General features: G+C 38.0%; 1 protein-coding gene across 4 annotated transcripts in view; it reads right to left on the bottom strand.

The window, feature by feature from the left end:
• LOC106177209 (uncharacterized) overlaps nucleotides 1–14271 on the bottom strand; it is a 22070-nt gene extending 7799 nt beyond the window's left edge. Inside the window, exons 1-16 of one of the 4 annotated variants that reach the window (XM_087009191.1) lie at nucleotides 14092–14271; nucleotides 13348–13535; nucleotides 7502–7555; nucleotides 6882–6907; nucleotides 6474–6549; nucleotides 5994–6132; nucleotides 5576–5757; nucleotides 4543–4761; nucleotides 3873–4178; nucleotides 3244–3342; nucleotides 2648–2776; nucleotides 2045–2167; nucleotides 1733–1855; nucleotides 1408–1530; nucleotides 1065–1187; nucleotides 769–891 (exon numbers count right to left, since the gene is read on the bottom strand). In XM_087009191.1, the coding sequence (XP_086865317.1) occupies nucleotides 769–891; nucleotides 1065–1187; nucleotides 1408–1530; nucleotides 1733–1855; nucleotides 2045–2167; nucleotides 2648–2776; nucleotides 3244–3342; nucleotides 3873–4178; nucleotides 4543–4761; nucleotides 5576–5693 (1486 nt within the window). In that variant the 5' untranslated portion in view covers nucleotides 5694–5757; nucleotides 5994–6132; nucleotides 6474–6549; ... (2 more) ...; nucleotides 13348–13535; nucleotides 14092–14271. Of the gene's footprint in view, nucleotides 1–768; nucleotides 892–1064; nucleotides 1188–1407; nucleotides 1531–1732; nucleotides 1856–2044; nucleotides 2168–2647; nucleotides 2777–3243; nucleotides 3343–3872; nucleotides 4179–4542; nucleotides 4762–5575; nucleotides 5758–5993; nucleotides 6133–6473; nucleotides 6550–6881; nucleotides 6908–7003; nucleotides 7054–7501; nucleotides 7556–13347; nucleotides 13536–14091 lie in introns of those variants that run through there. The other 3 variants (XM_087009207.1, XM_087009197.1, XM_087009201.1) reach the window with 3 other exon arrangements.

Here is a 14271-nt window from a genome sequence, read left to right as displayed (position 1 = left end):
AATATCTTGGTCGGTTTCCATAAAAATAATGTTCTTTCCAAAATATGCTTTCAAATGACCTCAGCGGTGTTGGAGGCACACTTGCATACGTCGCTCAAAAATGTCATTTACTCGAACACATTCCTCTTTGGGGATTTCCCTGATTTTTTCTGTGATTTGCTGCCTTCAATTCACCAATCGTTTGAGGGTTGTTCTGGTACACATTATCCTTGAGATATCCGAACAGATAAAACTTGGGGGGTTCAGGTCCGTTGAATGCAGTGCCATCTCAACGTCACACTTTCAAACAAAACTACCAAGATAACCTAAATTTTGTGGCATGATCGTACACAGACTGAAGTTCAAACCTTGAAATTAGATGGACTTTTTTATGATTTAATAAAATTTTATGGGTTCTGTTTTCTTTCTTTTCTTTTTTTTTTTTTTGGGGGGGGGGGGTGATCCTGGACAATTGGTGAAAAGATGCAGATATTGATATTTTAAGACTGCCAAACTAAAGTTTAAATTGGATTCCAGCAATGGGTTTCTATCCATTCCTTAAAGGGAGTTGTAGACAGTCCATTTGGCAACAAGTTGTACGATATTGTGATCACCAAGAAATGTGACATGATAAAAAGCTTCACGACGACAAGCACTTAAGGGATTAGCAGAAAATGCATGTATATAAGTAGATTTTTAAATTGTACAAGATATCGTATATTCCTAGAAGCATATAAGGATTGGCGGCTAATTGTGATACATTAAAAATCTATCAGTGTATTCATTTACCATCACATGTCATCATATCCGCCGCCAGTACAAACCCGACGTTACAGGAACACATAAAGGATCCCGCCGTGTTGGTACAGACCTGAGCGCAACCACCACTGCTTGTGGCGCATTCATCAATATCTGAAATTAACACAATTTTGTACTGTATAACGTAAAAAACTGAATAAAAAAAAGATGACCATCCCCTCCATCATAACAAGAAGGCTTATGCATTACGCTGGCCCTCTTTATCAAATATTTGGAATCTGTTAATTCCTTTTCACAAATTAAAAAAACATATGCAGTATATTTACCATTACATGCCAACATATCCGCAGCCAGTGTAAATCCGGTGTTACAAGAACACGAAAATGATCCCGCCATGTTGGTACAAACCTGAGCGCAACCACCACTGCTTGAGGCGCATTCGTCAATATCTGAAATTTTGTACTGTATAGCGAACAATAATCTAAAAATAAAAAAGGACATCTTTGAAATTAATCTTGCTTTCATTACAGCAAAGAGGTTGACACCTTAAAATGAGCAGATGCATGAAATAGATAGATCTGTTAAAGGATTTCCAGATATTGATGAAACATATTCTGCATTGAACGGACCTGAACCCTGAATTTTTGATGAAATATGTAGTATAGTTACCATTACATCCCATCATATCCGCCGCCAGTCTAAACCCGGTATTACAGGAACACATAAAGGATCCCGCCGTGTTGTTACAGACCTGAGTGCAACCACCATTGCTTATGGCGCATTCGTCAATATCTGAAAATCACGCAATTCTGTAATGTGTAGCACATAATAATTTGAAACCTTATTAAGATGAGCATCTCTTTTTACTCCTCTTCACATAAGTAACAAGAACGTAACAAGAACGCATATACATTATTGTGGCGCTCTTTATAAAATATTTTTAGTCTGTTAAAATATTTTGTCACATATTTTAAAACACATGCAGTATATTTACCATCACAGGCCAACATATCCGCCGCCAGTGTAAACCCGGTGTTACAAGAACACGTAAATGATCCCGCCGTGTTTGTACAGACCTGAGCACAACCACCATTGCTTATGGCGCATTCGTTATTATCTGTAAGTAACAAATTATCGTAGAGTAAATTTTGAATGGTCTGAAAAAGTTAACAAGAGAATCTTTTAAATCGCTTTATCTTTCAGCAAAGAAATAATGCTTAAACCATATGAAGCTCCTTTTTATCAATTATTTTAAGTCTGTTTAAATATTTTGTCACACATTTTAAAACATATGCAGCATATTTACCATCACATGCCATCATATCCGCAGCCAGTGTAAATCCGGTGTTACAGGAACACGTAAAGGATCCCGCCGTGTTGGTACAGACCTGAGCGCAACTACCATTGTTTGTGGCACATTCGTCAATATCTGAAAATAACATAATTTCGTACTGTAATGTAAATTTTGAATGGTCTTAAAAGTTAACGAAATAAGCCTATCTCTAAAATAGCTCTCTTCTCCATTGAGGCAATCAGGCTGACACCAGCTTTTACAAGATTTATCGCATAATAATAATAAAATACAGTACATTTGCCTTAATATGCGATGCTAAACCTTTTAATGAGCCTATGTAATATGCCACGAATTTTTTTCGTATATTGCTGAAACACATGCAGTATATTTACCAACACATGCCAACGTATCCGGCCCCAGCATAACCACGGTGTTACAGGAACACGTGTGTACTTTTTCCAGATTGCAGCAATCTCTAGCCGGTTAGTAATAATTTTTGGCTCAAGCATTTTGCACAGTGATGTAGCAAAGGCTATAAAGTGACGCCAATAATTTGTCAGAAGGAATACACTAAGCAGAATTGCTTAAACTTATGAAGAATAATTTTAGAGTTACCAGTACAATCCATCGCATTGGCAGCCAGCATAAACCCGGGGTTACAGGAACATGTAAAGGAGGCCGCTGTATCAGTGCAAACCTGGGCGCAACCGCCATTGCTTGTAGCACACTCGTTCACAGCTGTAGCTGAAAAGATTTTCAAGCCAGGTGTAACAGGGTCCGTGTAACAGAAAGTCCTCCTTCCATTAAGTTATAATGGTTAGGGTTAGCCTGATCTAAGTGGGTCAAAATCTAGGGCGAGGCTTACCAGTACAAGTGAATGGGAAGCGGACTCTCTATCATGGGGACTCTCTGTCACGTTACACCCGTTGCTATATTTTATGTCGCAGAATATAGCGGTAAAGTAAGTTGTTTTTAAATGAAACCAAACGCTTTTAGCTTTTGTTACACATCGGATTATACATGTATACCTAGATTAAAATAACTAGACCGAAAGCATCAGTCAGTTCATTATCAGCTTTTCTAGTAGTAAAAAGTCGTCTTATTTTATTTAAATAGAAATATAAATGTATCTTTACGACCTACACAATATAAGTCTCTGTTATACATGCCACTGATTGAGTTTAATTTTATCTTTAAATGTCTTATTGTACCTATTTCACAGAAAGTTCCTGTAAAGCCGGCGGGGCATGTGCAACACAAGGGAGCCGCTGCAGCAACACCGCCGTTCATGCATGCCGTGGCAGTACAGTCTGGATAAAGACAGCAAAGAATATTTGAATTCATCCCTTACGATTATTCTAACACTCCATGAATTATTTGATATATTCAAATATATTGCAGGCGTGTATATTTATTTATAGATAAAGATCTGCAGTTATAGATTAAGATTTTATTCAAATATAATAAATCTTAAGTTTCATGTTTAATAAAAGACCATGTGTATAAGTATGAAAAAAATTAGACAAATTAAATGAGAGGAGCGAACAGTTCGTACTAAGGAAATGAATGAGTATGTATGATAATCGGAAGCCACTTCCTTAAAAGGTAAAATAAATACTGTGACAAGTTTGAGGTCCACAATTGCTATCTTTCTTACCCATTGCAATATTCTAATAAAAAATAAAACAAGAAAGATAAAGATGCATCTTAACACGTCATGTAATATGGTATTATATTGCATTTAAAACAAAAATACATAAAGTATTTAATAATATATAAAAATACATAATGTAGTAAAGGCATTGCACTGTGAACATTTAAATCGTGCATGGTATCTTACTTGCGGCATTACACCTATAAACGACGGAGAGATATTTGTATATTGTGGGGCACGGATCTCCAAATACGGCAGTGGTAGCCATCAGCGTGCACTGTGAGGCTCCATCGCAGCTCGCTTTTACGCTGTCGATGGTGTTTTCTTGGGCGCAGTTTTTCACGTTGGTCAGTAAAGCGTTTGGAGACGGGCAGGTCGACCCCGTGTCTTCTATCCTTCCAAATACAGCCCCTACCACACTAAGCACTTGTCCAGCTGGGCAACTAATGGTCATCATGTTATCTTGGCAGACGATTGATCGCAAAGGTTGATCTAAAATATTGGGGGCGTCTCGATAGTCCGAAGGTTCATTGGTCCGAAGGTTCATTGGTCCGAAAAGTGGTTACATTTTTATCGATTTTTTAATCAAGGGTTCATTGGTCCGAAGGTTCTATAGTGAACATTCGGACCAATGAACCTTCGGACTATTGAACCTTCGGACTATCGCTACGGCCCCAAAATATTGATGCATTACTGTTAAGGTGAAATTTGTAACCAAGCAAATCGTTCTAACTGTGGGAACCCAAGTGTCTCTGCATATCTTGCAGTAATAAATTAGTACATCAAAAGCTACAAACACAAAGCGCCCTATGGTCTTTTTCTCGTCATTCTTCCCCTTACTATTTGATATACTCACTGGGACAGGTGCACTCATAGTAAAGGCAAATGTCCAAGGCATCTAGGTCCGTAAGCACGTTTGCTGGATTTATTGCTTGTGTCGTTTTCGTCGTTATGGTGTCAAGGGTGGCTGGATCTGTGCTGAATAAGTTGCGTTGGTAGTGCATAATGCTGGTATAATCGTAAGGTGTATCCAGAGTGAAGCTGTTTGTTTCTATATCGAAGTTACGTTCAAATCCTTTTTGTTTAAAAAGAAAATGTGAACCAGATTAGAGGCTAGGGTTATATGTTTTTATATACGGGATAAATATGTATATTGATTGTATTTATGATAATTTTACGGATACCTAATCATATACAGTGTATATCATTGAAGTTTAGAAAAAGTCCTAGAAAAAGAAGGCAAGCGTTTAAATACATGTACAAAAAGAACAAAATTAATCAAATAAACACCTGTCATCAAGATCTCGATATATTTAGGGGATTTAAAAATGTTTGATTTTGTGAGCATTAATTGCTCATTTATTACTAAAATGTCCCAGAACAGCTGTAGCCAGGTATCTAGTTGCTGCAACTGCAACACACACGCGCGCGCGCGCACTCTCTCTCTCTCTCTCACACACACACACACACACACACACACACACACACACACACGGATAAGCATGTGTGAGTTTGTGTATGTTTTTGCAAGGAAAATTCAATATAGTACTGGTCAGCATCATAGAACAAGAAAACCTATGAGGAAGATCAGGAATAACGAAACTGAGTGAAGCAACACCTTTTCCTGCGAAGCAATATTCCATCAACGAACTCTGGACCGTTTACGGAAAACTTAGATACATTAAAAAGTAGTTTGCATATGGCACGTTTAGTCGAGAAAGCACCGTGGAGACCACATAGGCATATTGAGGACAGGCAAACATGCAAGTCGACCGGCTGACTGACAGCCAGACTGCGGATGAGCGGGAAGATACATGTAGGCAGGCAGGAGAGCTAACATACAATTATGTTATTGACCTCAATATATAAATATACTTTATTCACATTACCCGCAATGATGTTCCCAGTGAGAATGTTCACGTAATTATCCCTGTCTGGTCTTGATTGCTCGTGGAAGAAACCAAGGGCATGCATCATTTCGTGTATGGTCACAGAGGCGTCAAACATGGTGCATCTTGGGGTCAATGTCACCTCTTGCTCACCACCAATTCTGCCAATGAAGCTTCGGCAACTAAAGACACAATACAATTTATTAATACATCAAGGCGTCTAGTTTTGAACATATTGTGCCGATCGATGTGGAGAGAGAGAGAGAGAGAGAGAGCGAGAGAGAGAGAGAGAGAAACTTACACAGTGATTGTGCCGATCGATGTTCAACAATCTGTAAACTCCTGCGTTTTGGAAGTGTGTGTGTGTGAGAGAGAGAGAGAGAGAGAGGGAGAGAGAGAGAGAGAGAGAGAGACTTACACAGTGCCCGTTGTCGTTGGTGGTTGCGCGGCTGAAAATTTTACATAATCTGTCTCCGTTGTTCTAGGTATCCATCTTATACAAGTCTTTGTATTATAATCTTGTATGGCTTCATTTATTCTGTTTGTTCCCTCAGTAGCTTCAATGAAAACATACATTCTTAATCATTGAATAATTTCTTAACTTTCTCCGTTACAGCTTCATGTTAGTTTTTAATCTCACTTGTTTAAAAAAACACACACAGGCATATTTGTGTAAATGACAACGTACATCAACGCTTAAATCATTAAATCAGAGTTTTTCATTTTTGACTTGCTGACAGTCAAGTCAATCATTTTCCGGTGATCACAGAAACTGAACACAGAAACTAAAACCACACTGAATGGTAATTAATGTGAACATGAAGCAAGAAAAGTATGTCAGTCTGATACAATCCTAAACACGGAATGTAGTTCTAAAATGTGAACACGCAAAACTTACCAACACTCGGGTCTATGATATATGGCACCGTTAAGCTAGTCCATCGCCGCGTCGGGCTAATGGCCGATCTGGGTCCCTTAAAAAACGAAATGAATGTGTGATTTATTTTTCAATCATTTCAAGCTTATTGTCAGGTTAGTTAAGTTTAGACCACTTGTCATCATAAAAGGTGCGCAATATTGGTCCTTTAATTCTTTCACTTGGTTGAAATAAATACTAAGCCAATTATGCCTGCCTTAATAAAAATGAACTCTGCCTTTTTGTTGTTGCACTTTTAATGTTGTTAAGCTTTGGAAATATTTCGAAATATGTGATATTTTATATCCATACTTATTGCTGAAATTTAGAAAACTTGTTCTGCAAAGAATCTACTTGAATCGTTGCTGAATCAAAACGTAGTTCCATTACCTGGAATATCGTGTCGTTGTGGTAGACTGAAAGGAATTATCATAACATATAATCATTTTCCCGTAATAGTTCATCATACTGACAAAACTTATGCGCCATCGGTAACGCTAATCTTTACTTACTATATTTGAGACTTAAAAAGGTCGTTTCCCTTCTGTCGCTGTCATTCTCGTATTCTTTACTTACTGAGCGAGCTAGATTAGCGCGCCCATTAAATACATAATACGTAAATAGGAGTGTCATATGCCATGATATTTGTTTATCTGATTAGATTTTCAGTTTATCAAGGTGCAACTAGGTTCACTAGCGTCCAAGATAAGGGGAGCGGGACTGAATATTGGTTATTCTTTATATTGTCGTGGCTAAATACCTCTGGCTTGAGAAGAATCAATTAAATACTCATCTTCACACTCATTGTGTACGAAACAGACATGCGCGTATATATCATAGAGAATAGATTTTCATAAAATCTACTATTTACTTCAAGCTGATATCAAGTTAAACTTACGGAAACTCAACGAATTTGTTTTTGTCAAAAAAGTTATCCAGTGAAAATTTTACGTCAATATACTTAAAAACATTAGTTACATATGAATTGGTCATAATTACTGTGAACTTACCACTGTATCTTTCAGCGCGTCTAATTCTTTCCTCTTGTTCCTTTAACGTGTACCCTTTCAAGAGAAAATTCAATTTATTATTATTATTATTATTATTATTATTATTATTATTATTATTATTATAACCTGGTTATCGTAGAGGTATGGATTAGATATAAACGAAACCCATTATTCTGCAAAAAATGATACATGGTTTCAAAGTTAAATCTGGGTCTCTTGGACAAAATCTGCATGAGAGTTTCCCCGATTCCAAACACACCAAATGTCCGTATTGATCTATTTTGGCATTTAAAGAACCACTGAAACAACTTTACTGGACTTATCTTAATTGTTTTTGAAATAGTTTGTTAAATATTTCAGACTTAAAACACAATATGAAAAGAGATTAGTTAATGTTTGTGAAGCAAAACCATACAATCCATATTCACGATATGTTAATTTATTTTCATTTGCTTGAGGGAACATGGGTTTAATAGCGTGCAGAAGCACGATGTGTGGTAGGCCTATATTTTTATGACAGTTAAAGGCCGATAATTACAATAATTCTACAGACTTGACATTTAATATGGAATATTTCAGTTTTAAAGGTATACCTAGGTCAAAATGCGTTCTTTTTTTTTAAAAAAATCAGATTTCATATAAGACATCTGTCTGGAGAAGTGTGAAGTCAGGTGTGTCGCTGCCAATTAACTGACTACCAAGTCTGTTGCACTGCTGCCTTGTGTAATATGCAGTGATTTAATTGGGCAGTGCTCCTTTGGGCTAGTCAAAGCTTGGCTTTGGCGAAGGATGGTTCTGTCAATAAAGTATCCATATGTCGGCAAATACTGCATAGAAGAATTTGAAATTTTGCATACAAGCGGTCGGTTTTGCAGTGCGTAAAATGAGTTAAGCAGCGTTTTACAAAACTGTTAAGCTGTGCCAGAATGGCGCGAAAAACACAGACATTGCCAGACAGATTATTGTGTCAAACGGAACGGTCTACACAGTTTTATAGAGTTATGCTCAGTTTGAGGCACTACACAGAGACCAAGCCCAATGCATCGACGTCTTACGACCAGGGTATAGGACTCACTGTCCTTCAGGATATGCTGCTGCAATTAAACCAATACCACCCAGTCCGTTTTAAATGAGGGACAAATTGTCACCAAAACTTGTTTTTCAAGGCTCTTAGCGAACACCAAACTGATTTCAGCAGGTTAGGATTCCAGGCGACCTCTGAGGAAGCCACTGTAAACAGCAAAGCAGCTTAGTCTGTTTCTCTAATGAATTGGGGACCATGACAGTTTCTGGGTAAAACACTGAAACCGCGTGGCTTCTTTATTGAGGCCATATTTAACCTGTACCGCTAAACTGGTCAAAACAGAGTTTACAGACATTCTGAAAAGGCCTTCGACGAAATGTGTGCCACTTATTAAGAGGCTAGGGTCATTGACAGTGTCAGTATTTGGAGTGGATACCACATTGGTGCCAAAACACCAATGGTAGTCATCGATGAAAACCTTAACCAGATCAAATAAAGAAATAATCTGGGAACCACTTGACTATTATTTGATAGGGGGCACCTTAGGAACAATTTTAGGTTGCAGGGCGAGGTTGCCGGTTCACACAGAGCACATTTAATAGCAGATAACTTACAGAACCAAGGGAATGAGTAGCTACCTTGGTCATCAAAATCGCCATATTTGAACCACATAGACAATATGTGGGTAGGTCATTACTCGCCGAATCAACGGCCTGCATGTCCTACATCAAAACTGAGCCAAATTGGACAAGTTTTAACCGTATTCTGGAATTTTATTCCAGATTAAACTCTAAAAAGCCTATCATAAGAAATGCCTTGCGGCTTGAAAGCTCTGGTAGCAGCAAGATGAGGTCAAGCGTAACAGCGACTGTTGCTGTGACTAGACACTGACATGGGGGGCCTTTGTGGGGCGTGTAACTCTTTTAAAGACAATAATTAGGAAAATATGGAGATCCAAAATATCGCTTTCAATGGTTGTCGTATGACTTAAAATAGGCAATGTATTTTTGTTTGCTTCACTGACGAATTCAATTAATAAACTGATGTCACAGTGACATCGAAGAGATTATCAAAAGTTATTAAAACACGATTTTAATCCTTATTTTCATTTATCAGTCAGCAAAATAGGAAAAAAACTGATGAATTATGTTTTGGAAAAAATATTTCATATTAAATGTCAAGTCTGTATAAGGAGTCATTTGCAACTACTACATGTAGGCTCATACTTTTTATGAATGAATCCACTTGATACAATAAGTCAAATACCAGATAAAATAAGATGCAGTGTACTATATACACATTTTAGTCAACATATCCCCCCCCCCCAAAAAAAAAAAAGAAAAAAAAAAAAATATATATATATATATATATATATATATATATATATATATATATATATATATAGTGCTAATAATAAAAATATCGGACCCATTCTCCAGTCCCCAATAAGGAATAATAAAAAAAAAGACACCTTGGGTGCATTCAATCTTCAATGCCCCAAATTAGACATCTCATTGGATCATTTGCCATTTGCTGTTGATAAGGAAGATTTAAGAAAATAAAGAGCAAAAAAATAAATTCTGTTGCAATAATATTCAGGTTAAACTGTATATGTATATTGTCGGACCATAATGTGTCAATTCTGCTGAACATGTTAGATGTAACTTCAAGTAATTAAATGTGACCTAAAACGGATACGGCAATTTAACCTCGCAATCACTTAATGTATTTGGGTATTGTGTTACTGTAGGTCTTATGGACCGTTTCCATAACCCTATCGTTCTAGCTTGATCTGTCTACCTCCTGATTGATTCTCCCTAAATTGCATTCAGTTTAAGCGGTTGCAGATCAGGGAATATGTTATCAAAGGTGATTAGTGAAAAAACGATATTAATTAATACAGTGGGAGCCTCGAAATTTTATTTAGCCGAAGGGCATGCAACAGGCATATTACACCTAGGCATGTATCCTCAGTTAAGGTCGCACATTTATGATTTGTAACCATCTGGGAAAAAGTTGTACTTACGGAAAAAAAGGGAAGATTAAAATTGTGTATATTTAGGTGCAAGACAAATTCGCAATTGGATTTGTTTTTGAAAGGCAAAATTCCATAGTATGGGGGTAAGCGCGTCCGCTGAACACGGAAGGTTTGCCAAGATATGCAGAGAACTACCAATGTTTATCTTTCATTTTTTTATTTCTCAGAATTATTGATAAAGAATACATCATAAGCAAATCACCTACGTTGAAAACATTTGTCAGCAACGCTAACAAATGCCTTATATAATGCATAACGGAAATTATAATGACGTATCAATAGCGGAAGCTAGCTATCGTTGTCCTTACTGAATGCTTAAAATTTATGATCGTCATAAAATCGACCTAACCCAAATCAAACCTGGTTTGCCTGCCTTAAAAGTTGATTTTTAACATATTTAGCTAAAAGCCGATTGCACCGGTCTATACTGGCCAGATATCCCCCTCCCTCCTCGAGCATCGAGTGTACATAGATGTGTTGTCAGCAATCTCCTTGCTGTTTTACATTCTGAGTCACTCTCTCTCTCTCTCTGTGTGTGTGTGTGAGTGTGTGTGTGTGTGTGAGAGAGAGAGAGAGAGAGAGAGAGAGAGAGAGAGAGAGAGGGTGGGTGACATTCTTTCCGAGCACAGCAACGTTTGAGGGAGGGGAGCGTCACTTGCAACGCTGGGAAATGTTGAAACTATGGTGCAAATAATGAAATATACGCTTTTCGCCCCCAGTGCTGTTTTGTCTCCTCTTTGGGCCCCGTAAATCAGTGGAGCTCAGTATTCACGTTTTGTTGCTGCAGGTGTGGAGGTGCATAGCGTAAAAAGTACTATCTGAAGCAATTCACACATTTAAATAATTTCGAGTGTTCATCCCCGGAGCTGGATAACCGATTTTTTTAAAGATGGTGGGGGTGGGTCTAACTGATAAGCAATCGCATTAGCTAACATTACTATTAAACATTTATGCTAACGGTTAATTTATACCACTAAAAAAAGCTTAGCTGCAGTATAAGTTTGAAATAGGAAATTCGTTTCAAGGAAAAAAGGGTTCGAATTAACAAAATGAGATAAATCGCTACCCTTCGATATCAGGAACCTCCAAAAAAAAAAAAAAAAAGTATCCAAATTAAAGTATAAGGCCGATACAATAATTTTGTAACAGACTATTAGTGGACCCTGTGGTCAGAGAGTAATTAATTACTGTTGGTTCAAAGTACTGACCTTCCACTGGTGCAGCTATCTGAATCCAAGTCAGTAGTGCAAGCAACGTTAACAAACCGACAGAATTCCTTACGATGACCATGGTTACCACCTCAGTGCTTGTCTTCATATACAATGCTTGGTACTTTGTTTTATGTCTGTTAAAAACAACTCTGAAGCGGTGACGATCTAATTCACGTAGTCTACTGCATTCAATTGATGCTAACCTAGTGCGATTTTTTTTTCGCAGCGTCGGTCGCTGATGCCTCAGGGAAACATGGTTCCACAAATGCAGTTTTTTTTCACATGGCGAGGTTTATGGGAAAACAATGAAAAACAAACGAGAGGCACGCGAGTCTCGGTGATGTCAGAATAACCGCTCAGAGAGAGAGAGAAAGGGAGAGAGGTTTAAAGGGTGCATTCTAACTCTAGTGCGTGTGTTTGGTTATACCTATCGATGACCATTTTTTTTATGTACCAGGGCCGTAGCCTGAGCAAAATGCCAGGGGGGGCAGTAAGCGGACACGAGGGGGCGAAGGCCGTGTGAGGGGGGAGGGGGTGGGAGGGGGTGAAAATCTCTAAAAACTGTATGTATAATACTGCATTCTGGTGCATTTTAACTGTTATTTATTGCTCAATCAGAAGTAAGAAATTGTGGGTTCATTTTGCCATAAGTACAGTCATTTTTTCAACACAACACGCCAATTGGACTTCATTTCGTAGATTGTCTCAGGATCAGGAATATGTTTCTTCCTCTGTGGACAAGCAAGAGAGCCAATCCGCCAAGGCGTTCCTCTGCCTTTGTAAACAGATTGTTGAATGATTGTCTAGTGGCCATGAGTGCATTTTCTCACAGAATTGATACCAACTTTGCAATTATTATTTTTTTTTTACCTTTGCGATTATTTTTTGGACCTCAAATCCCAGGGGGGCAGCTGCCCCCCCTGCCCCCCCGGAGGCTACGGCCCTGTGTACGTAGTTGAGAAACATGATACTTGTACATGAACCATTATCGGGTATCTTTTGAAGGTCATTTTTAATTCCCTAGCGGCGAGTCCGTTGATTATTTTTACTGTCTCGGAAGCTCACGACAATTTACTATATAATTTAGATAACCGATAATAGGTCTAGTTCTGATGCTCAAATTCTAACTACTTACTCCCTGGATATAAGATCAACGTGCTTGTTTCCTATTTTAGATGACCCTATACAATGCTAAACCCACAAGATCAACTTGTGTTTAAGCGCCTCAGGAAAATGCTCCTCCGGATCTATTCTCAATGGACTTTTAGTTTACTATGCCGTTTACGACGATATCGTCAGTAGCCTACCCTGAAACCCGTGGTTGACCGACAGGTCCACTTAACGATATTAGTATCATCGAATATTATACCTTACTCAGGGTGCAACTTTTTTGCCACTTCAAATAAGTAAAGCGTAGGCAACATCGCACGAGTACATAACTCTTTTGCCGTTTGCCTAATGAAAATCCCATCATCAGCATAGGAAACAGGATTATTTATGACCTTGTTCTGTTACTTTATTTCTTTATGGTACCCAGTTCATAAAGCATCACTATGTCACAGCTAGGACTCACCGGTGTACCAGCTTGTTTCCGGCTTGTTATCCTCACCGTTACCAATAACCAGCCGTGTTACATTACAAACGAGAGTGCAGACCTCCCCCAAGGCAGCAGTTTTTGATTATTATTGATTATTCATTGATTATTGATCAGATCACCACCAAAAACTTATCATCTGTTCTTTGGCCCACTTCTGACAGTTCCTGAAAATTTCATCAAAATCGGTCCATAACTTTTTGAGTTACGTTGATGACAGACAGACAGACAGAAAGACAGGCAGACAAACAAACAAACAGGGGTGAAAACATAACCTCCTTGGCGGAGGTAATAATATATATTTTTAATAATGCGAGATCAGTAAAATCAGTTTTTATATCAATATAGGCGTGCTGACAGAACACTGAATTAATATGTTTGTATCCCTATGTGTGTACATGTGAGTACGCACCTTTGCACTTTCTTACCGAAAACTTATCCTCTACCAGGGTGGCAGATATTAAAGGCAAATTTTCCAAAAGCCAGAGACAGAAAGTCAAATGACCGTCTATTTATCTAAAGAAATATATGTGATTATCTTGAGAAAAATCAATCTGTCACCCTGGTAGAGGGTACCGATAACTTACACTCTACCAGGGCCGCGGATTAACTATGTTCACTATTCTCCTTCTCAGAGCAAAAAAGTTCCATCAATTTTCCAGAGACGTATCGCTGAATATCTAGTGAAAATCAATATATTGCCTTGGTAGAGGGTACATTTACCTTATGCCTTCTTAGAGTACACACTGGCCCAACATGGTAGGGAATTTTATTCCCAAATTCTGGTGAATGATTGCCTCTTATCTGAAGTTGATTCCAACGTCTTTTTACTGTTCGATATTTATATATATGTTTGCCACATTTAGATATGCTAATGTAAATATGTTATCATGTGTGGCATCC

Source organism: Lingula anatina, chromosome 1, assembly GCF_051362555.1.
Source record: "Lingula anatina isolate TDL-2025a chromosome 1, LinAna3.0, whole genome shotgun sequence".
Classification (NCBI taxonomy): domain Eukaryota; kingdom Metazoa; phylum Brachiopoda; class Lingulata; order Lingulida; family Lingulidae; genus Lingula; species Lingula anatina.
The sequence above is the reverse complement of the archived record's forward strand: the minus strand, read 5'-3'. Positions and strand labels throughout refer to the sequence as shown.